Source organism: Lathyrus oleraceus, chromosome 1 (genome assembly GCF_024323335.1).
Source record: "Lathyrus oleraceus cultivar Zhongwan6 chromosome 1, CAAS_Psat_ZW6_1.0, whole genome shotgun sequence".
Classification (NCBI taxonomy): Eukaryota; Viridiplantae; Streptophyta; class Magnoliopsida; order Fabales; family Fabaceae; genus Lathyrus; species Lathyrus oleraceus.
In genome coordinates this window covers 199,126,148-199,150,181 of record NC_066579.1, presented here as the reverse complement: position 1 = coordinate 199,150,181, position 24,034 = coordinate 199,126,148, and the positions used below count along the sequence as shown (strand labels likewise).

Genomic DNA, 24,034 nt, shown 5'->3' with positions numbered 1-24,034 from the left:
AAGCTCGACTACGGATACTTTAAGAATAGTGTCCTTATGTTTAATGGGATCTCATAATTTAGTCAGATTTGATACATTAAACGGACTAGTTATTCTAGGGACTTTATTAAACAAACATAATAAAGAAAAAGCCTTTTATTATTAATAAATAATCTGATACAAGTACATAAAGTATTGGCCTCTATGGCTTACACCAACAATAAGAACTTATCATATCATTTTTGGGTTGAGGCTATGAATACTGTCTGTTACATCTATAATAGGGTCACCTCGAAAGGAGGCATTTCATCCACTCTCTATGAGCTGTGGAAAGGATGGAAATCTACAGTCAAATACTTTCATGTCTTTGGAAGTAAATTCCATATCTTGACTGACCAAGAACAAGATGGTAAGGTGGATCCAATCAGTGATAAAGAGATATTTTTAGGTTACTCTTTAAGAAGCATAACTTATAGAATTGTTAACTCTAGAGATGGAATGACAATTGAATTTATCAATGTGGCAATTGATGATTCAATCACTGAAAAAATGATGAATGTTGAAGACAATGTTGGAACATCTTCTGTGCAGATTGATGAGATAGTAAGAGAGGAGATGTGTGAATTCACAAGCACTTAATCAGTAAGTTCTCAAGCCAGCAAAGGTCTCCCTAGTGAAGGGCAGATAGAACAATCCAAGGAATTGATCACAAGACTGCCTAATAAAGAAGACATCACTGAATCCAATAAGAAAATATCAAATGATGATGGATGTTATGCCTTAAGGAGCAGTCTATTTTTTTGGATCAATAAGAAGCAAGCATGTGCTTCTTGGTGTACTGCTAAAGCTGAATTCAAAGAAAGTTTCTCTAAACTAATGTTGAAGGAATATGATGTCAAATAGGATGTCATAACATTATGTGGTGAAAATTTGAATTCTATCAGATATCTTATTCAATATGGATGGAACAAGAACCTTGATAGTTATAGTCAACTAATCAAGAATCTTGTTGAAGGAAAGGTTGTTACTCTGGAGCATATGGACAACAAGGAACAACTTACTGTTATATTTAAAGCAAATCATATTGAAAACGTAAATAGTGGGATTGGAACTTGCACTATTGAGGAGTTATAGCAATTACATATGGGGAGGAATGCAACAAATTATTTATCTGTCCTCCATGTTCTGATGCATAAGCAAAGTGCTATGGTGAAACCTGTCAAAAGATGGAACAAGAGATCTCTACAAAAGACTGGTTTCAAGAAGACATGTTCTAAGGTGGTGACAAGGAAGTTCTGTGTCAACACTCCTAAAACAGGTGATAGGTGCAAGGAATGCAGAAGGCTCGTTGGTAGGGGAAAGAGATGGAAGACCACCTGAATGTGCTCAGTTTGTGTGTCTCCACCTGCTATTGTGTATAATATGTGTGCTTCCATTTTTGTTTATGTTTACTATGTTTTTTTTGTTAAATTTTGGCTAAAAATGGGGAGTAAAGTGTTAGTATGTTTTTGTTTGTCATGGTGTTACGACACATGTCTTGACATGTTGATTAACATGTTGTGATAGGACTGTACTACTGCTAAAGGGAAAGTAGTTATTATGGTTGCTTGTTGTATGCAACTATTTAGGAGGGGCATGATAATATGTCATGCTTGTTGGTGTTTTTGTTGTTGTTGTTGCTGCTGCTGGAGTTCTGTGTGTGCATGATTGTTTGTCATGCCTGTTTTTGCTATAGTGGATGTTGCTACTACTACTGGTGCTTGTGCAGATGTCAAACCAAATGTTAGGACATCTTGCCTGAATTTTTTTTAGAGAACTTTGGTTTCTCTTATTTGTGAGCCTTATTTTTCTTCTGCTGCATATGCCTCTGATGTTTGAACTTGGACAATTAATATTGTTTTGGATGTTCCCTTGAGGGGGAGTTCTGACTATGTGTGACAGAGGGAGTACAAAACCTGTCTGTTATGTAACTACATGATTATCTCTGATATATTTTATGTTTGCAATTTGTACAAAGTTTACATGTTTTCCATGTAACTTGTGTTTGTGGTTTTATTCCTCTCTCCAGATTTATTGTGCTTTGGTTGTTTTAGCCAAAATTTGCCAAAGGGGGAGATTGTTAGGTCTATGATTTTATGATTGGCAACAATTTTGGTAAAACATGTTTCATTTGGGAAAACATGCATCACAACCTAATATTGACAAGGTGTCATGACATCTTGATCAACTGTGCAGTAGGTGCTGCTTATGTTCCTTACAGTCTGATGTCTTGACAAATGTTCTGACATCTTACACTAGTACACCTGTACAGGTCTGCAAGTGTGAATCCTTGAAGATTTGATTTTAAAATGTGAGATTCTGGATGATTCTAATTCTCATATATGCGCAGCAAATCAATGATGTTTTAGGAACAATGCAAATTTGATTTGATTTCATAAAAAGGATCTTTTTAGACTTTTTAGGAAATATTATAGCTTTGTTCCTATTATTGGGGAGAAGATCTTGTAGCTGATTTACAAGAGAATATTGGACCTGATTTGAAGAGTCTAAGCCAATATTGTAAAAGTCTATTTATAAGGACTGGTGAGGAATTCACATTGAATAAACCGTGTGCACAAATAAGGGTTTAGGGTTTTGAGAGTTCCTTAGGTTTTAGTGTTTGTTTGTACGTACGTCATGTATATTTTGATGCATAGAGATTGACGGATTCTACTTGATTATATATTAAGTTATTATTGTCACTCATGAGCTTTTAAGTAAATAGTTGAGTATTGTTCTTGGTTGAAGTTGTTAAGCAAAACCAAGTATTGTTTTTGGAAGTGTAATCTTCTATTTTGGGTAATTGTCACTGGTTTGTGACTTAGGATATCACTGTTGTGATTGGAAGTGAGAGGGGGATTGTCTTACCTAGAAGGGTTCTAGGTAGAAATTGCATGGGTAATGATTAGGAGATAAGTTGTAAACTGAGATTGTTTAGGCTTTGAACTAATACTATTAGTGGATTTCCTTTCTGACTTGTTTAGGCACCGAACTGGGTTAACTATTTATTGTGTCTTTCATCTTATGCAATTTAATTCTGCATAATTACTATCTTCGTAAAAGTGTTTCAGTCAGCAGATGATGTCTTAACATCTGTCTTGACATTGTGTTGTGTGTTGGGACATCAGTCTTGACATCTGAGTTTAAGTGCTAGAATTTTATAGACATTTATATTCAAAATTAAAATCAAATTAAATTTATTTTAATTGAAAAAATAACTTTCTTTTCTTCTTAAAAATAAAAATAATTGTTTTAAAAAAATTATTTTGAAAAAAGAATTCTGGGAAAAATATTTTTTATTAAAAAAAAGAAAAAATAAAATAATTTAAAAATAAAAAATAAAAAAACAGATTAATTTTTTTGTTTGAATATAAAAAAAAGATGATTTTTAATTTTTGAAAATAAATTTTTTCTTAAATATTTTTTTTAAATTATAAAAGTTGTTGTTAAAAATAATTTTAATTTTTTAATTTTTTTTTATTATAATATAAACTGTTTAAGATAATTGATTATAATAATCGATTATAATATATAAATCATTTATGTTTATGGATTGGTTATAAAAATTGATAAAGCTATCCAATTTTTAAATTAAAAATATAATAAATATGTTATAATTTTCCAAATTTGACATTTTCAAGCACGTTTATAATTTGATCATCTATCTATCAATCCAATCATTAACTTTTTTTTAAGTAACTCCCACCTTTACTTAAGTGACCCACTACTTTATCAGATTTTAAAACTTAACCGTTTTGAAAAAAATAGAAATTAATATATAAATTAATTAATTAGTACAAGTTTGTACTATGAATTAAGATATGCAAACGTTATTATTAAATTTGAAATTTAGATTTAGTGTTTGAAGTTAATGTACTTAATATCAGGATTTGGTGTTATCCTTTTACCTAAAAAAATTAGATTTGTTTTATAAATATTGTATACTTAAAAAACTGTTTCTATCTATAGTTTGTTAGGATATCTATTGTGTGGGCTTCTTTTTCGCTGTTATCATTAAATGAATCAAGTTAAAGTTTTAATTCTAAGGTTGTCCTCCTTTGATATTGAATTCTTCTCTTTCTTCATAACATTATATTACATAAAAGAAACTTGTTTTACATACGAGGGAGTGAGATGAAAAAAGAAGTTACATTATGAGATTAAAAGAGAGACACGACACGCAAGTCGTATTTTAAAAACCCAAAACAAAATAAAGGAAAACTAAGGCCATAACCGATCACCATAAGACAATAATAATAAACACATTATTATTATTAATTTTAATTCTTTTAATTAATTAAAACCAAATTAAATTTCGACGACCGGTCACACTACGCAGATCACATGACATTTGAAATCGACGTCGTTTTTCGCATCAACACTTGATACTTTAAAGCACAACTCTTGCGCAGTCACAACCCTAATCGCATAACTCTTTGACAACACAACCCTTGTGCCGTCATTAACCCTAATGCACCAATTTCAGACCGTCAAACACATCTCGATTGTTGATTCAGTATGATTGATCAATACGTCATTGCTTCACCATACTAATGTCGGATCAAGAAGCAAACGACCATTGATCGCTCAAAGGAAAACAACCATTAAGTGTTTGAATGAATGAAACGGAAACAGTATATCATATATATCGTATTTTGCATCGGGATTACTTATATCATATATATAACTTGATCGATCTCAATTTAATTACTCGTTTATTCTTTGATTCATTTTGTCTTTTAATCGTATTAATACAGAAAATAAACAGCTATCAGATGCATGGTTTTGTAAAGTGGCTATGATACCACTGAAGGAGAAGGGTGATCCAAAACGCAGCGGAATTTAAAATTTCTCCTTTAATGATCCTTACGAATGGGCATGATCAGTGATAGAATCGTTACCTCTTGTGGCGATTGTAACCTTTAATGTAGATCTACGGAGCGATCACGAACGTTGAACAATGACAATGCCTCTACTCAGTCCACACGAACGGATTCCTTCAATCTCAGTGCTAGCTGCTACGAATGAAGGCTTTGAGTGAGAGAGAGAGAAAAGAAATTGCAACTGCACAAATGCTTCTACACAAGGGTTCTATTTATAGAACCACTTGTGTGGGCTGCAAGCTAAAAAGCTCACTCAAGTGTATATGGCTCATATCTTATAATATGCCAAAATCACTTAAGCGCGTGGTACCTTACCATATTTCGTATTCTACTTAAGTACACCGTACCTTACGATGTTCTACAATTCACTTAAGGGCACCGTACATTACGGTATTCCTTAGTTACTCTATCTCTCATCAATCCGTCCTTTGTGTGTGACCCTGTAGGTTTTCGCGGCATTGGCAATTATATTAAATCACGTATTTAACATAATAAACAGTGAGCGGTATCTAGCAACACATCACTGCTACCCAAGACACGAAAATATAATGTGATCTGACAAATCCTTCTGTGATAATAATTATGTGTATAATTACCCTTTTTCCCTTATGTCTATATTGAACACAAGGCATAGACCGTGTCATCCTTGTCCAGTTCAATATTGGGCCCATAGACATTTATCTTGTTACGCAGGATGGGCAAATTCCATCTAGGTCACTCATGTCCCTTAGCATGCTTCGTGGAGTACCCATCAACTGTCTTTATGGTCATCCAGTTATGGACAACGTTTGATCAGCAATAAGGCACTCGACTCTACATCTAGGGTCCATAGTGGTTTCAGGTCGAATGGTGGTATACACCATTATCACCATGAGAATAACTTATGACACTTTGCATAACATTCTATATAGTATTCTCATAGCGGGTCAATCCAGTATAAATATTACTCTTAATATTCATACCTATGTTTAAGACTTGATAACTGCTTATCCATGATCCATGAGATGTGATCATCAGTCTATATACATAATAGTCTTAATGCTTTAATATTATCCCACTTCACAATAAAGCTCGACTACAGATACTTTAAGAATAGTGTCCTTATGTTTAATGTGATCTCATGATTAAGTCACACTTGATACATTAAACGGACTATCTATTCTAGGGACTTTATTAAACAAACATAATAAAGAAAAAGCCTTTTATTATTAATAAATAATTCGATACAAGTACCAAAAGTATTGGCCTCTAGGGCTTACACCAACATGAACTTCCCAGATGAAGACACAAATTCTCTAAAAATAAAAGATGCATTCTTTATGGTGAATATGCGAGAGCATATTGTCTAAGAAATAAACTTTGTTAGGTCTGGTATGTAGTGATTGACTGCATTTTGGAAAAACAAGTATTCTAGTCAGATGTTGGACAAGATGTCATTACATGTTGGTTCAATATTGGAGTGTGCCCTATTTTAGTTTCTTGTAAGATGTGTTTCTATTTATGAGATATATGAAGATACGCTGAAGATTTATCTCACGATATATATGAGTTAAGAAACACGTTCTCTAAAAAGCAAAAGATTGTTTTTCCTTGACTTGATTTCAAAGTAAATATGTCAATTTTTTTAGGAAACGTCTGATTTGATTGATATCAAATCTGCAGAAGATTGTGTAGAGTCCTTGGATCTGTTGTGTATCAAGCCTGAAGCCCATGTCTTTCCAATGCTATTTATAGATTTTTTTTTAACCTAAGAAGGCATCAAAGCAATGCTGAATATTGTTTGTGTTAGAGTTTAGTTGTCTTTGATTCAGAGCCATTTGAGTATCTCCTTGATACTTTAATTAGACTTTGAACTAATACTATTAGTGGATTTCCTTTCTAACTTGGTAGCACTCAAATATAGGTGACGTTGCACCGAACTTGTTAACTATTGATTGTGTCTTTTATCTTATGCAATTTAATTCTGCAAAATTACTATCTTCTTAAAAATAAAAATAATTGTTTTAAAAAAATTATTTTGAAAAAATAATTGTGGGAAAAATAATTTTTATTAAAAAAAAGAAAAAAGAAAATGATTTTTAAAATATAAAATAAAATAAAAACTGATTAACTTTTTTGTTTGAATATAAAAAAAAAGATGATTTTTAATTTTTGAAAATAAATATTTTTTCTTAAATATTTTTTTAAAATTATAAAAGTTGTTGCAGAATGTCCTGACATTTTGTTTCAGAGAATTATGTTTGTGCTTAGATTGTTGTGTGCTTGCTCTGATGTCAGACAGAATATCTTGACATTTTGTTTCTGAAGGAGGCTTGGAGTGTGGGAGTTTATTTATCTCTATGTCTTTCATGTGAGGATGAGTTTCTACTACTTATTTCTGATGTGTGTGCCTCTGATATGTCTTGTTATTATACCAAGTGTTTGGTTTTTGTGCTTGTGATTATTATTGCTATTTTATCTTTTCTCCAGCTATGATGTCACACCCAATGTTGCAACATCAGACTTCTTCTACAGTGTTGGAACTTCTTCATATGGACTTAATGGGACTAATGCAGATAGAGAGCTTGAGTGTAAAGATGTATGTATTAGTTATGAGTTTTCCATTTCTTCTGAAGCAAAATACAAGAGTTATACAAGAATCAGCCAAAGTAACGCTTCATGGTAAGTGAAGGAGAATAGCGATCCAAAATGCAGCGGAATTTAAAATTTTCTCCTTTAATGATCCTTACGAATGAGCATGATCATTACCTCTTATGGTGATTGAATCCTTTGATGCAGATCTAAGGAGTGATCACGAACGTTGAATGGTGACAACACCTCTACTCAGCCCACACGAAAGGATTCCTTCAATCTCAGTGCTAGCTGCTATGAATGAGGCTTTGAGTGAGAGAAAGGGAGAGAGAGAGAGAGAGAGAGAGAGAAACGAAATTTTCATATAATCCAATGCTTATGCACAAGGGTTCTATTTATAGAACCACTTGTATGGGCTGCAAGATAAAAAGCTCACTTAAGTGTATGTGGCCCATATCTTATGATATACCAAAATCACTTTAGCGCATGTTACGTTACCATATTTCGTATTCTACTTAAGTGCACCGTACCTTACAATGTTCTACAATTCACTTAAGTGCATCGTACCTTACGGTGTTCCTTATTTACTCTATCTCTCATCAATCTGTCTTTTTGTATGTGACCCTGTAGGTTTTCGCGACATTGATAATTATATTAAATCATGTATTTAACATAATAAACAATTAGAGGTATCTAGCAACACATCACTACTACCCAAGACACGAAATTGTCATGTGATCTGACAAATCCTTTTGTGATAATACTTATGTGTACAATTACCCTTTTGCCCTTATGTCTATATTGAACATCGGGCATAGACCTAAATTTGCTAAAATCTGATTCTAGTTCTCATATATGCGCAGCAAATCAAGGATGTTTTAGGAACAATGCAAATTTGATTTGATTTCATAAAAAAGATTATTTGAGACTTTTTAGGAAATATTATAGCTTTGTTCCTATTATTGGGGAGAAGATCTTGCAGCTGATTTACAAGAGAATATTAAACCTGATTTGAAGAGTCCAAGCCAATACTGTAAAAGTCTATTTATAAGGACTACCTAAACCTAAATTTGGTGAGGAATTCACATTGAAGAAACCGTGTGCACAAATAAGGGTTTAGGGTTTTAGTGTTTGTTTGTACGTCCGTCATGTATCTTTTGATGCATAGAGATTAACTGATTCTACTTGATTGTATATTAAGTTATTATTCTCACTCATGAGCTTTTAAGTAAATAGTTGAGTATTGTTCTTGGTTGAAGCTGTTAAGCAAAACCAAGTATTGTTTTTGGAAGTGTAATCTTCTATTTTGGGTAACTGTCACTGGTTTGTGCCTTAGGATATCACTGTTGTGATTGGAAGTGAGAGGGGGATTGTCTTACCTAGAAGGGTTCTAGGTAGAAATTGCATGGGTAATGATTAGGAGATAAGTTGTAAACTGAGATTGTTTAGGCTTTGAACTAATACTATTAGTGGATTTCCTTCCTGACTTGGTAGCCCTCAAATGTAGGTGACGTTGCACCTAGGGGTGTTCGCGGTGCAGTTTGGGCGATTTTTGCGATAAAAATCACCCGAACCGCAAGAGAAAAAAGCATGCGGTTCGGTTTGGTTCGGTTGACTTTTAGAAATAAAACCAAACCAAACCAAACCAAATCAATGCGGTTTGGGTTGGTTCGTTTTTTTTAATATTTTTATTGAGCCATATATACTCCTATAAATAACGACATAACTTTGTGTTTAGATATTCATACATTACTAAATAACATCAAAATTCATCATATTTAGACAAAAACGTTTCATTAAATATACAAAAAATCAGATTAGACAAAAGTGGAATAAAAGACAAATATAAATAGTAGCATAAAATAATATCAAAGACATTATAATAAAACATAAACAAAACATATGAGATGAGAGATTAGAGAAGATGAAAAAAAGAACATAAGAGATGCGAGATTGAGAAGAAAAGTGCAATAAAAATGTAATTGGAAGAGAAAATAGTAACATAAAAGATAAAAAAGAAAGAACATAATAGATGACTTATTAGAGTAGAATAGGCGAGACCTACATGGAAAAGAAGATGAGAAGAATGTGTGATACTACTATGAGAGATTTAAGAAGGTTGAAATTGAAACCCTAAGTGTGGTTAAGAGAAAATCGTTTGTAATTGTAAGATTAAGGCATACTAGGTTTGAGGTTTGGGTTGGATGTGTGATAAGTGAACTTTGGGTTGTAACATAATGCGGTTTGGTTTGGTTTAGTTCGGTTTGCAAAATACAAACCGCAAACCAAACCAAACCGTGCGGTTTTATTAAAAAATGACCCAAACGAATTCGAACCAAATGCGGTTTTTTATGGTTTCGGTTTGGTTTGGTTTGATTTGCGGTTTTCTATTGGGTTAGTTTGGTTTTGAACACCCCTAGTTGCACCGAACTGGGTTAACTATTGATTGTGTCTTTTATCTTATGCAATTTAATTCTGCATAATTACTATCTTCGTAAAAGTGTTTCTGTCAGCAGATGATGTCTTAACATCTGTCTTGACATTGTGTTGTGTGTTGGGACATCAGTCTTGACATCTGAGTTAAAGTGCCAGAATTTCATAGACAATATTCAAAATTAAAATCAAATTATTTTTTTTAATTGAAAAAAAAACTTTCTTTTCTTCTTAAAATAAAAATAATTGTTTTAAAAAAATTATTTTGAAAAAAGAAATCTGGAGAAAATATTTTTTATTAAAAAAAAGAAAGAAAATAATTTTAAAAAAATAAATAAATAAAAACTGATTAATTTTTTTGTTTGAATATAAAAAAAAGATGATTTTTAATTTTTGAAAATAAATATTTTTTCTTAAATATTTTTTGTAAATTATAAAAGTTGTTGTTAAAAATAATTTTAATTTTTTTAAAAATTAAAACTAATTATAAATTTTATTATAATATAAACTGTTTAAGATAATTGGTTATAATAATCGATTATAATATATAAATCATTTATGTCTATGGATTGGTTATAAAAATTGATAAAGCTATCCAATTTTTATAATTAAAAATATAATATATATGTCATAATTTTCCAAATTTGAGTTTTTCAACCATCTTGCAGTTTGATCAACGGTCTATCAATCCAATCATTAACTTTTTTTTAAAGTAACTCCAACCTTTAATAAAGTGACCCACTACTTAATCAGATTTTAAAACCAATTTATTAATTAAATAATTAGTACAAGTTTGTACTATGAATTAAGATATGCAAACGTTATTAAATTTGAAATTTAGATTTAGTGGTTGAAGCTAATGTACTTAATATCAGGATTTGGTGTTATCCTTTTCCCTAAAAAAATTAGATTTGTTTTATAAATATTTTATACTTAAAAAACTGTTTGTATCTATAGTTTGTTAGGATATCTATTGTGTGGGCTTCTTTTTCGCTGTTATCATTAAATGAATCAAAGTTGAAGTTTTTATTCTAAGTTTTGTTTGTTTTTCTATACCTATTTTTTCGTTAAAGATTGGATCTTTATTCATTAAATAATCAATTTTCAAGGGTTTTACTTTTACTATATAAATAACATAAATAGTTTTAGCAACTAAATAAATCTCACAATTATATTTCCATTCTAAGATTTGATCCTTCATCCATGGAACTCAACTTTTCTCTAAATATGTATTCTACTCAAGAACAAACCATTACAACTCCACAAGATTATCCTACAAGTGATGATTTTTACATTCATTTTCATTTGATCAATGTAAATTGGCCTTCTCAAATTAATGTTACAAACTCAATCGATGATTTTACAACTACCGTTAATCAAAACTTTTGGATTTCTACTAACAACCTATGCAGCAATAATCGCACAACAATTGTGAATGAAGATGGAAATATCTCTTTATACGAATCTTTTTCCTGTCTGCCTATTCCACATCCTATATTAGAAACAATTATTCCGGCCATTGGTGGTGCTGTTAGGCAAATGGTAGAAGAAAATGTGGAAGGTCGTGATGTTTTAGAGATGCATGTGATGCTCCGTTTGACCACATGGCCTATTCAAGTGGATAATGTTATGTCTCAAGAATGTCATCCACATGTCTGTGCAGCATCTCAACTTGTTTTGGATCGATTAGAGGAAGTTACAAAGTATCATACTATTGATCATTATTCTGCAAAACAATGTTCAATTTGTTTGGAAGACTTTTCAAATGAATCTAAACCAGAACTTATTACGACAAAGTGTTTGCATATTTTTCATAAAGAATGCATTTTTAGGTGGTTTAAGAAATGCAACACTCATCAATTGTCTTATTCGTGTCCATTGTGTCGTTGTAACTGTGAAATAATTTGAATATTATGACTTCTATATTTTCATTATTTTTCTTGATGCTTTCTATATTTTTATTAAAAGTATATTATCATTGATTTGTTTTAAGAGTTTATCAATATCATGTCATTAAAAAAATTCACTTAAAAACATGAAACATGAACTTTTGTAAAATTTAATAATTAAAACTGATAAGAAAATTTTAAAACAATTAGAGGAACTAAAACTATACATTGATATATTTAAAAGAAACATATGACTGAAGTTTGTTGTTGAGACAATAGGCTAGCATATATAAATGATGCATATTTCGCCAAGATTATAATTGTCACACTAGTACAAAAAGAATAATATAATTTGTAAATTTACACCCGTTTTACAAAAAACGGGTGTAAAAAGCAAATGCGGTGGCAGTTTTGTAAATAAAGTCTTATTTTGAATTTTAGTACGTAACAATAGACACCCTATTTTTAAATAACGGGTGTAAATTCAAATATTATTTATTATCAACTCTATATTACACCTGATATTCAAAAAAAGGGTGTAAATTTAAAAATAAAAATAAAATATTCGTGCCTTAAACAATAACTTTTATTATTCTTATTTGTTTAATCTTAAATTTTCTTAAAAAAATAATAAATTTTAATATTAATATATAACAATAGACACCCTATATTTAAAAATAGGGTGTATAATTATAACAATATAAATGACTAAATTTATATTAAACCCGTTATATTAAAATAGAGATAGATGAAGTTATTTAGAAAATAAACTAATAGGAAATTTAGGTTTGAGTTTAGGGAAGGTAAAAATTGTTTTCTTTCTGTCTTGTTGTTGGTCTAAACTAGGTAGTTTATGATTCAATCTCAAATGAATATATATATATATATATATATATATATAATATATATATATATATATAATATATTAATATATATAATATATATATTATTACTAAAATCATTCCAAAACTTAAAAAAACAAAAACTAAACTAAACTTACCATGTGTCAATTTCTTTTAAAAAATAAGGAAATTTCAACTTTACACAGTAACCGTAGAAGAGAGTACTACAATTTTTTTAATTAAAAGAGTGCCCTAACACATTTAAAGCCCAAATTATACTTTCCTATGCATAGGACTACCACTTCAATATTTTGCACGCTGCACAAGCTAGCTTAGGTGTATTCATCACCCACTCTTCAAACTTCCCCTGTGCCGTTCTACTTCCTATTTATTCTACCTTCCTCCTCCTCACAACAACGCTTGCGGCGACGGCACACACGACGGAGACAGTTTCTTCTCACATTACACGATATCAAACATGGAGATGCAGTGTGCAATCAAGAACAATGTTACTGAGGTATTTGTACCGTTTAATAATTGTTTATGTAATGCAAGCTTTCTTTGTCCATGGTGCTCAGATTCTACCAAGATATCAAACATGGAGATGCAGTGTGCAATCAAGAACAATGTTACTGAGGTATTTTCTTTGAAATGATTTTTGTCCTTTTGTTCTGTTCATGATTATTCTGCAATTGGAAATGATTGTTACAGTAACTTACATGTTGATTTTACAGTTAATTAGAAACACTCCCATGGTTTATCTGAACAAAGTTGTGGAAGGCTGTGTTGCTCAAATTGCTGCCAAGTTGGAGTCAATGGAACCTTGTTCAAGCGTCAAAGATAGGTAGGTATCAAAAGAGTTTTTTCTTTTTCATAAGTTAGGTTTTATTGTTTCTTTTCTGATATTTGATTTTTTTCTCTGTGCTATACCACTGAAATAGAATCAGAGATTCAATTATTAGGGATTTTTTTTTGGATAGTCTCATAGAAGTGAAACTAGAGTTGATCGGAAATAGTGGATTTTGGATTCACAGTTTGTTATGGTGGTTTGCTGTTTCCGATGCGGTGGAGAGGAGGCTGACCTGTAAGGTTAACGCTCCAACCCTCAAGTCAGTAAGAGAGTGAAAAGTGGAATTTGAATGAGAAATGATTTGAATACATGTGGAGTGGCGTATTTTTCTCTTTAAATAGGGGGATGGTTGATAACTGCACACGTGCGGAACGGCGTGCGATGTGGTTAGCAGTTGGGTTGGTTTGGGCTGTTAGCATGATGTTCTCGTGAGGGGTTACCTACGACACCAAGGAAAAGGGGTATACCTGTTCCGTAATTGGACTTCCGTCTTCTGGGCCTTGCGGGCGGCCCGAAATATATTCTATTCACACAACTTTGAAATATATCTGAAATCTTTTCTATAAGAACCATGGTAGAACTAGAAATAATGTAGACTTGTGATTACAATGAAGCTGCACATTTTAGCTTTCATTTGGATTTGTGATGAAAGCCTTTCAAACGTGGAAACAAACACGCTCTTAGTGGAAAAAGGCTCGGTTATTGTTGTTGTATTGTTGCAAAAGTTTTTTTTTAGCTTATGTCCGGACTCTTGATTCTAATAGGAGTTTTATTTGAAAAGCTGAAGAAGCTATCGAGTAGAGCTGAATCACCTTAGGTAAATGGAGACGTCCTTACTTTATTTGGAAATTTGGTATGCAGGATAGCATTGAGTATGATTGAGGATGCTGAGGATAAGGGTCTGATTACACCAGGGAAGGTTAGTAATACGATTCTTGTTTTGAGACACTTCTTTTTTCCCCTTAACCAATCATGTCTAGTCATAGTAATGCCACACTCGATGTTGAATTTTCTTTAATGAGATTTGTCTTTTTACCGGCTGTGGACATGGTGGGGAAAGACTGTTCTTGTCGAGACTACAAGTGGGAACACCGGAATTGGGTTGGCCTTCATTGCAGCGCTTAAAGGTTACAGGCTAATTTTAGCAATGCCAGCTTCAATGAGTCTCGAGAGAAGAATTTTGCTCCGCGCTTTTGGAGCTGAGCTGCATATCACAGATCCTGCCAAGGGGTTTAATGGTAGTCATAAAAAAGCCGAGGAGTTGGAGAAGGAGATACCTGATGCTTTCATGATTCGTCAATTTGAAAATCCTGCAAACCCAAAGGTAATTTTTCATCTTGAGATGTTGTAATGTTGTAAGCAAATCCATTTGTCTCACAATGAGTGATATACTTGTTTATTTTACGCATACTACAAATGAAAGATAGGTTTACTAAGTTAACCTTATCAAGTATCGTTGTACTCACCATTACCTTAAATATAAAGTGGAAGATATTGACTCGGGAGCGATGCACATAGTATTACTTCAAGTGTCCAATTGAAAAGAAAAATTGATGTTACATTGAAAATATAAAATGACACTCATTTTAAAGTGTTTTTTTTTTTTTTGTAAATGTGTCACTCGTTGTAGGGCGGAGGAGTAACATTCTGATGAAAAAGCTTTTGTCACATTCTTGTAGATTCACTATGAAACTACTGGCCCTGAGATATGGAGAGACTCTGGAGGGAAAGTTGATGCCCTTGTAGCAGGTATAGGAACTGGTGGTACAATAACAGGTGCAGGGAAATTCCTCAAGGAGAGAAACCCGGAAATCAAGGTTCATTTTTATGTCACATGAAATGCCTATATGTGAAGGGAAGATAGTTTAAATTCTTTTGAAGTTGGAATTTTCTTTAAGATGCTAATGTTGTGTGTTTTCATCAAGGTATATGGAGTGGAACCAGTTGAAAGTGCAGTATTGAGTGGAGGACAGCCGGGTAAAATTCTCTAATAGAACTTCCAATGCTTATGTTTGTATTTTCTCCTCCAACTCCTTTAACTCGTAGTATTTTCTTTCTAGAATTCTTTTGGTATCTTTCGTAAAGTCTAGCTCAACTGGTAGAAGTTGATATTGCTAGGTTGGACGTTATCACTAGGGTTCGAACTCTGATACTCACGGTTGTGTGTGACTTTCTAGTGGTTATTACCACTTCGTATTCAGTGAAAAAAAGGTATCAATCTTAGAGAAGCGTATATCCTTCGTTGCATCTACCAAACCAAATGCTATGATTTTTGAATTATGGTTTAATTTTAGAAACATTTATTACTTTTCCTAATCAGCTTGTTGAACTACATACTCAAATTCCATTTGTTATTCGTCTTTTCTTCACTAGGCAATTATTCGGTATTTTAATTCCAAACTCTGACATTTGAACGGCGACATACTAACCGGATGTGTTACGTGTCTATATTAAAGGCATGCATCTGATTCAGGGAATTGGTGCTGGCATTGTTCCTGAAGTGCTGGATGTTAATCTACTTGATGAAATTATTCAGGTTACAAGTGAAGAAGCTATAGAAACTGCTAAACAGTTAGCACTAAAAGAAGGTTTGCTGGTATGGCCATGGTTATAAATTTATACCGATTTATCTACTGATATAAGCACTTGTAAGACTGTTTGAGAAAGCTTATGAAAACAGCTTATGATTTGTCCATAAGTTGTTTTCGTCTTATTCTATTTTTATAGGTTGAAAATGATGTTTTAGGTTGGGATTTCGTCTGGAGCAGCAGCCGCAGCAGCAATAAAACTGGGAAAGAGGCCAGAAAATTCCGGCAAACTCATCGCTGTACGTTTATGCGCCTCTCAATAATTCAAAAAATAATTCTGGAATGATATATTTAGAGTTGTGAAACTATTTGGCATTAAAAAAATACACCTTCAACTTTGTTTCATTAATACTTGATATTTCATGTGCATTGATATGGTGATAAGAGTGTTTCAAGTAACAGACGAATCCACGTCGTTTTGGATGGTGCAGGTGGTGTTCCCTAGTTTCGGCGAGCGGTACCTTTCCTCTCAGTTGTTTGAGTCTTATAGACATGAGGCAGAGAAGATGACATTTGATTAGAGGAAACTGTTCTGATAATAGAAACAAAACAAAAAAAGATGCTTAAATGCAAGGTATCTTGAAAAAGGAATGTGCTCCCTCTTTGTATTGACTCTTGGAATGAAGTAAGAATCTTTAAGAATATCCATTTCAGAATTCCCTTTGGCCTCTTTGTAGTTTTTTAATCACCAGTCTGTGTTTCTATCTGTGAAGCAAGGACACTAACATAGACACCACAAACGATACAATACTGATATGTAGATGATAATTTAAAAAATTTAATAAATTGAATGTAATCTCAAGTGGCAGTGTCGTGTCGGTGTTGGTGTCTGATACTAACACAGACTCGGACACACCTTTTTACAGAGGTGTTAGTGCCTAATTTCTCTGCACTATTACTCTGCTCCTCTCATTAACATTTTTTCTATGACTGTAAAATCACTGCTTTTTCATGTGTATCTTTTTTGTGCGTGCTTATTTTATATTGGTTGGTTAGTCTTTTTGATCGCATGCTTATTGGTTGCGTTTCAAGAGGATTTGTTGAGTAGCTTTGTGTTCTTTTACTTATCATGATTTCTACATTATGAATGATACTAGTTTTTTGAATGAAGGAATTGTTGTTGAACTCTTGTATAGAGCCTATGAAGCACGAACACACCGAAAACTACTCCGACACTTATACGACGACACTGAAAATAATTTTAAAAAATGAATAAATTAGATGTGTGATGGTCGAGGTGTCCGACACGGACGGACACACATTTTTTCACAGGTGTCCATAACTAGAGTAACGGACACACTTTTTTTCACAGGTGTCCATAACTAGAGTAACGGACACACTTTTTTTCACAGGTGATGATTGAAGAGGCCAAAGGTGATGAAAGTTTGATGGTTGACCCTCCCGAACTAAAGCGATATGAGGCATGGTTGATGGCTCGACAGAAGCCATCGGGAAATTTTACATCTGAGGCAACAAACTTAGTAGCATCTAAGATTGTAAGTAATAAAAGATTTATTGATAAATTTAAATTTCATTCATAACTTAGTAATCATTTTACATCATTTTTATATGTAAATTATTGTTTTAACATGTAGTTGTTTAATTTATTATATGTTTGAACTTGCAGATATTCACAGACACCTCATCATATGAAAAAGAGTCAATTGATCACATCCGACAACTTTGGGCTCAATTCTTTTTGCAAAAGGTTGAAGAGCAAGAGAACCAGGAAAAGAAAGATTTAATGACAAAACAGAAGCGATTAAAAAAAACTTATATATAGATATATTTTTGTTCCATGAATGATTTATTGGTACAAGTTACATGAACAAAGTGGTTGAATTTTTTTCTTACATGAATACAATTTTTGTTGATGTATGACTTGGTGCAAGATTCTAAAGATTAGAGAAATGTTTGTTTTGGTTATTTTTGTTTTTTATTGAATATCCAGGAATATATAAAAATATTTGGTTTAATGAAATTTCAAATAAAATATTTTTAAAAAAATGAGATATTTTACACCCTTCATACACAAAATAGGGTGTAAATGTGTTAAAATTAAATGTAATTATAAGATATTTTACATTTGATATATCAAAAATAGGGTGTAAATATTTGTCATTTTACACCCGTTTGAATTATAATAGGGTGTATAATTCGTTTAACTTCAATGTATGTAGGTGACAATTTACACCCCTTTTATATTAAATAGGGTGTAAATGTCCTAAAATTCAATGTATATATCTACCAATTACACCTTTTTTTATCTAAAACAGGGTGTAATAGGTGACAATTTACACCCGTTTTATATTAAATAGGGTGTAAATGTCTTAAAATTTAATGTATATATCTACCAATTACACCCTTTTTTTAAATCTAAAATAGGGTGTAATATATTCTCTTTTTACACCCGTTTTAAAACGGGTGTAAATTCTTCATACATATCTCACCCTTTGAATTTACACCCTATCATAACGGGTGTAATATGTATAAAAAACGGGTGTAAAATCTTCTTTCTGCACTAGTGTCAACTGTTGTAATACGTTTTTCTAAAATTAATATGTTTCGCTATAATTGATCTTTTTAACCATAGTGGAATGTATTTCTTTAAAATTAAAACATAACATGTTTAGTTTATTTCATTCATAAAACAAGTGCCCTAGCAAATGAACACAGAAGAAAATGACCGCGAATGAACAGGCGAAAGTAAGTCCAAACTCCAAACTTCATCACCCACTACAACATTTTTAGCTTTAGGCCATGGAAGAATAGGCAACGACTTAAAAAGCGTTGCCTAAAGGGTAATAAACTGCGTTTTTTTACACATGGATAAATTTCTAGATTTTTGGTGAAAACCGTTGTGTATACCCTTTAAGCTACGGTGTTGAAAGTGTTGGCATATTAAAACCGTCGCTTATTTACTTTGAACCATGGTTTTGAAGGTGTGGTCATTTTTTATCTTAAAGGCAGTCTAATATTAAAGATGACAGTTTTGATAAAAAAACTTGTGAATTTAAAATAAAAAACTTAAAAGTTTTTCCATTTCGGGATTCAAACTAGTGTACATTAATTACCTATACAAACTTATATGTTGATGAAATATATATACATATATATATATATATATATATATATATATATATATATATATATATATATATATATTATATATATTTTTTTTTTTTGAATCAATGTTCATGAAATATTTTCACTCTCACATACACATAACTTTTATTTTGTTACAATACATTTATTGTTATTTATCATTAAAGCAAAAAAATTTACACGGTTAAACATTCCAATTATTCATGTTCAAAACTTTAAATGTGTTTATAATAAATCAAATATATTTAAAAATGTAACGTTCGTGATTAACTAAATGTATGAAAAAAATGAATTTTTTAATATTAAAAAATTTATGAAATAAAAATTATATTACAAATTTATTCTAAAATAGATAAGAATTGTAAAAGAAAAAAAAATTGACAATAATATTTATAATCTCTTTAAAATTGATAAAAATTATAGTTAAATAAAAATTTGTTGTAAATTTGATAAGTTTTCTCAATAATATTTATAATAACTTTTTATATGGTCATAAATATAAAAAATTGTACAAAATAAAATAAAATTAGAAATTTAAGATTTTGTGCAATTGAATGGGATATCTTTCAAATCTTTTTACAAGGAAAAAAATAAAAATAAAAATTTACTAAAATTAAAGTTATATTCAGTACAAAATATTTTTTTTACAATGTGAAGATTTCTCTTACTAATAGGAAGATGTTTTAGAAAAATTAGAAAATATTTGTTATAATGTAAAAAAAAAAAATTACTTTTGACTGATATGATTTTTTTTTACAATATAAAAAAACCATTCTTTTTATTTAATACTTTAAAAAATAATTCACACAAAGAGATAAATATAAGAGAGCAAAAATCATGTTTAAACAAATACAAAATGAGAAAAAAGATAAATATAATGTAAATTTTTTTACACTGTTATAGCATCACCATTAAACTCATACAAAATATCTCACAAATAATAAAATGATATGATTTGATTTGATCATGTGTAAAAATTATTATATTTTAATATTAATAAAAATTACTTTTAGTAAAAAATTTATAACAGTATAAAGTATTGTGTTCATATTTTTTTTTCAAACAAAAATATCTCTCATCAAAGCCCAAAACAGTGTCTTGTGTCCTCTTCTCATCCAAACCCTAAATTCTAAATTGTTTCTTCTCACATCCAAATCCTAAATTCCAAATTGTTTCTTCTCACATGCAACAAGGAAGATTAAGTTAATCAAAGGGTCAATCCTCTCTGTTTTCGTCTTTCATATATTTCAAAAGAGGGTCGATTTCTCATAAGCTGCAAGAAAGTCAAAAAAGCAAACGAAATCGTTATGTTGTTGTCTCTGTCTCTTGCCATCTAAGATCTATAAGGGTTTATGCACTATCATGGTCAGTCTATTGAAGGTTAGATTCCTCCATCTTCAATCAATAGTATTTTTCTTTTTCAATCTATTTTTTTAAGCTTTAGATTTTAATTGTTTGGTCGTGAATCATTCCCTATTTTAAAGAAATCACCCGACAAAGTCTTGAAGCACAAGATAACCCTACCTCAATTAGTCTAAGTGAAAAATTTGTAACACATAAGAGTATTTTTGTAAAAGTGCATGGTTAAATCGCACATACACGAAAAAAATCTTAAACTGATTTTTCTCAAGAAAATATTTTCAAAAATATCTTGAAGTCATGCCAGATGAGTTGAAAGCAGCCTGAAAGCTCCGGGAAAATCTTTATCTTTGCCATTCAATTGACTCATTATCCAAATCGTTTGGGAGAGTTCAAAAATTCACCCTAAACGAATAAAACAACATCTTAATGATGGGTAATAACTAGGTATATCTTCTTACCATTTATAACTCAACAATCGATTATTTCTTAGGCCATCAATCGATTATAACATGTTTCTAATCGATTGGCAAGTCATAAAATGTCTTTAAAGATATTTCCTTTTTGAGCCAACCTCTAGCATATAATAGTGGTCTCTTCCCTCATTTCAAATCATCCAGAACCAAGTTTCACTTCATACCTCTCTCTTCTCTCCTTCCTCTCTCTCTCTCTCTCCTCTCTCTCTCTCTCTCTCTCTCTCTCTCTCTCTCTCTCTCTCTCTCTCTCTCTCTCTCTCTCTCTCTCTCTCTCTCTCTCTCTCTCTCTCTCTCTCTCTTATTTTCTGCATAAAAGAGTATATATATATATATATATAATAATATAATATTATATATATATATATATATATATATATATATATATATATATATATATATATATATTATATATATATATATATATATATTATATATATATATATATATATATATATAATTATATATATATATAAACTTTTCTTTTACTTTGTCTCACTAAGGTTTTAGTCAAAGTGCTTTTCGAGAAAGTCCTTTTTGCAAGTGAGAAGTTGTAATTGTGGAAGGGTAGATTTGTAAGTTCACCAAGGAACTTTTTTTATATCTTGGTTAAATATTTTATTCTATTAGGGATTGTTTGTTTGTGTTAGAAGATAAACCCATAAAAAGCTTTGATTTGGGGATTGTGTGATTAAACCCCTGTTTAGGTTTGAAAGCTCAGCTTTTGATAAAAGCTTTCATACGTTCTTGGTTAGCCCATGGTAAAATCAAGTGTAGGTTAAAGCTTAGCCAGGTATTAAAAACTTAGTTCGGTTTGAGATACACCATAGAATTATCCTAGTTTGGCCTAAACCACTTAGCCTACTCCAGTTTCCAAGAGTTTTTCCCTCATATTTTCACTAAAACAAACTTGAACTTTTTATACGAGCAACCCAAACAATCTTTCACAATAATTGGAACTTTTGCACATGATCAACTGAAAAATATTTTAGCAACAAACATAACTTTTACACATACTCAACTCAATAACCTCACCCAAACATTTTATATGTTTATATTGCAACATTCAAATCTATGACAAAGATATTGCAACAGAACTATACTCTTGAATAAATACTTCCAGCATACCACCAATACAATAACTCTCAAATGTAACTTTTCACTCTCTTGACACTAATTCATCTCTAATGAAAAAGAAATTAAAAAAAAATAAAGAGAAAGAATAATAGAACAAGGTTTCTATTCATAAAACTGATATATTTTGAAACGGGGAGAAACCTCCTAAATATAGAAATATTTTGGCTAAAAAAGGAAAAAAAAATCCATGGGCCATTTTAATGAGTTCATCGATTAAATTCATGCAGTAATCAATTAACTAAGCTTAAAGAGGAAAATTTTAAATTCTATGTCACTTAATCAATTATCAATCTCCTTAATCGATTAATAGGCGTAACACATTGTTCAATGGATTGTTAGATCCTCTTAATTGATTGATCAAGTGTATTTTACCTTCCTAATTGGTTAAGCAAGCTTATAATCAATTAAGTGCTTGCTCGGATAAGTTTTGAGAAGATTTTATCAAAAGATAAGAGGTTTGAAAATATTATGTGTATGATATTGTTTTAGTACCTCAAGACTTACTCTTGTTCCTTTTATAATTAAACTGATTAGAACAAGCAAAATCCTAAGTACAAGATGAGACGAGCTTTTACAGCTTCACATCTTCAAATCTTCAAACTTCAAAATAATAACTTCAATTATTCAAGTCTCTTTGCTTGATTCAACAATGTTTAACACTTTTAACACAAATTTGATATCTTTGATGGACGAGGTAATAATTTTAAAATCCATCATGATCAAATTTTTTTGACAGATAACATCAACATTTGGCAGCCGTCATCATCAAAACCACACCATTAATATTACATGCACATTATATAACTACATGCCTGTCATGTCAACTTGCCCATAAGAGAAAAAAGGCTCAAATAAAATGATACATATGTTTTCTTCTCCTCACATTCTTCTTCCAAGTATGATAACACAAAAAAAAAGCTCCATTAAATTATACTCCAGCTTGAAGAACTTCTAGGAGTAAGTTGTACCACGTACCACCATCATAAAGAGACATCGTGCCACAATTTAACAAAATATCGCAGTTAATTCATCTCATTTTAAATATATTTTAAATAAATTTCATAAATAAATAAAAATACATGCCTGCTGTTCAACTTAGTTATATCTTTTTCTTTTTTTTTCTCTCTCCAAAAATATTATAAACACATTTTTTATTTCTAAATTTGAATCAATATTATAAATAAAAGTAACTAATTTTGATTTATTTAATACTATTATTTTTAATATGCCTTTTATTAAATTAAAAAGTTATAATAAAAGTAGTTGAATGAGCTTTTCGAAAAACATATTGTGTAAACTTTTTATCCAATTTTACCGTTTATTTAAATTCTCTTAATTATTTTTATCATTCTTTTTCTAATCAAATAGTCAAATTTAATTTCTAATTCAAATATGTATGAACTAAAATTCTAAATTCAATTTTATGATATTGTTTCTACACTAAATATCATTCAATTTAAAATTTAAATAAAATAAAACAAACTGTTAAATGATAAAATTTTCTATAAAATTTGAAATTATTTTGTTTGGAGGTCACCGTCTTTGTCAATAATACAAATTTTAAAATATAAAAGAAAAAATAGGTTAAGGTTTTAATTAAAACACATAATTCTAGTTAAAATTAAAGTAATAAAAAAATATTAAATGACTACACTTATTAACTTAAAAATATAAATAATCAAATAACATAAATTCAACTTATCTAACATGTTCTATCCTCACCATGCTCACCATGCATTAGAAAATGCATTAGAAAGAAATATAAAAACATTTTCAATTAAGAAAAAAAAACTTACTTCCCAATAAATATTAAAAATAACATATCAAAGCAAACCAACTTATATTATGATGGAACAATTAGAGTTTTTAAGAAGAACGAAGAAGGA

The 24,034-nt window shown here is 30.7% G+C and overlaps 2 protein-coding genes across 7 annotated transcripts; both read left to right on the top strand.

Moving 5' to 3' along the window:
• Window positions 1–11,132: 11,132 nt before the first annotated feature.
• On the top strand, window positions 11,133–11,813 carry LOC127099432 (uncharacterized). The gene has a single exon (XM_051037389.1). It carries the CDS (start codon window positions 11,133–11,135, stop codon window positions 11,811–11,813), a length of 681 nt encoding a protein of 226 aa, XP_050893346.1.
• Window positions 11,814–12,932: 1,119 nt separating this feature from the next.
• On the top strand, window positions 12,933–17,862 carry LOC127127349 (cysteine synthase). Of its 6 annotated transcripts, none has more exons than XR_007805326.1 (11): window positions 12,941–13,273; window positions 13,371–13,480; window positions 14,348–14,405; window positions 14,547–14,810; window positions 15,166–15,303; window positions 15,412–15,463; window positions 15,943–16,082; window positions 16,233–16,313; window positions 16,506–16,699; window positions 17,427–17,570; window positions 17,702–17,862. XR_007805326.1 is itself a non-coding variant. In XM_051056520.1 (9 exons), exons 1-9 carry the CDS (start codon window positions 13,115–13,117, stop codon window positions 16,517–16,519), a joined length of 1,035 nt encoding a protein of 344 aa, XP_050912477.1. In that variant the 5' UTR covers window positions 12,934–13,114; the 3' UTR covers window positions 16,520–16,730. The 6 variants fall into 6 exon arrangements, 3 of the variants coding, with proteins under 3 accessions (XP_050912488.1, XP_050912477.1, XP_050912469.1); XR_007805329.1 differs by having other exon boundaries at window positions 12,942–13,153; XR_007805331.1 differs by lacking the exons at window positions 17,427–17,570; window positions 17,702–17,862 and having other exon boundaries at window positions 12,934–13,273; window positions 15,943–16,074; window positions 16,214–16,313; window positions 16,506–16,546.
• Window positions 17,863–24,034: the final 6,172 nt, after the last annotated feature.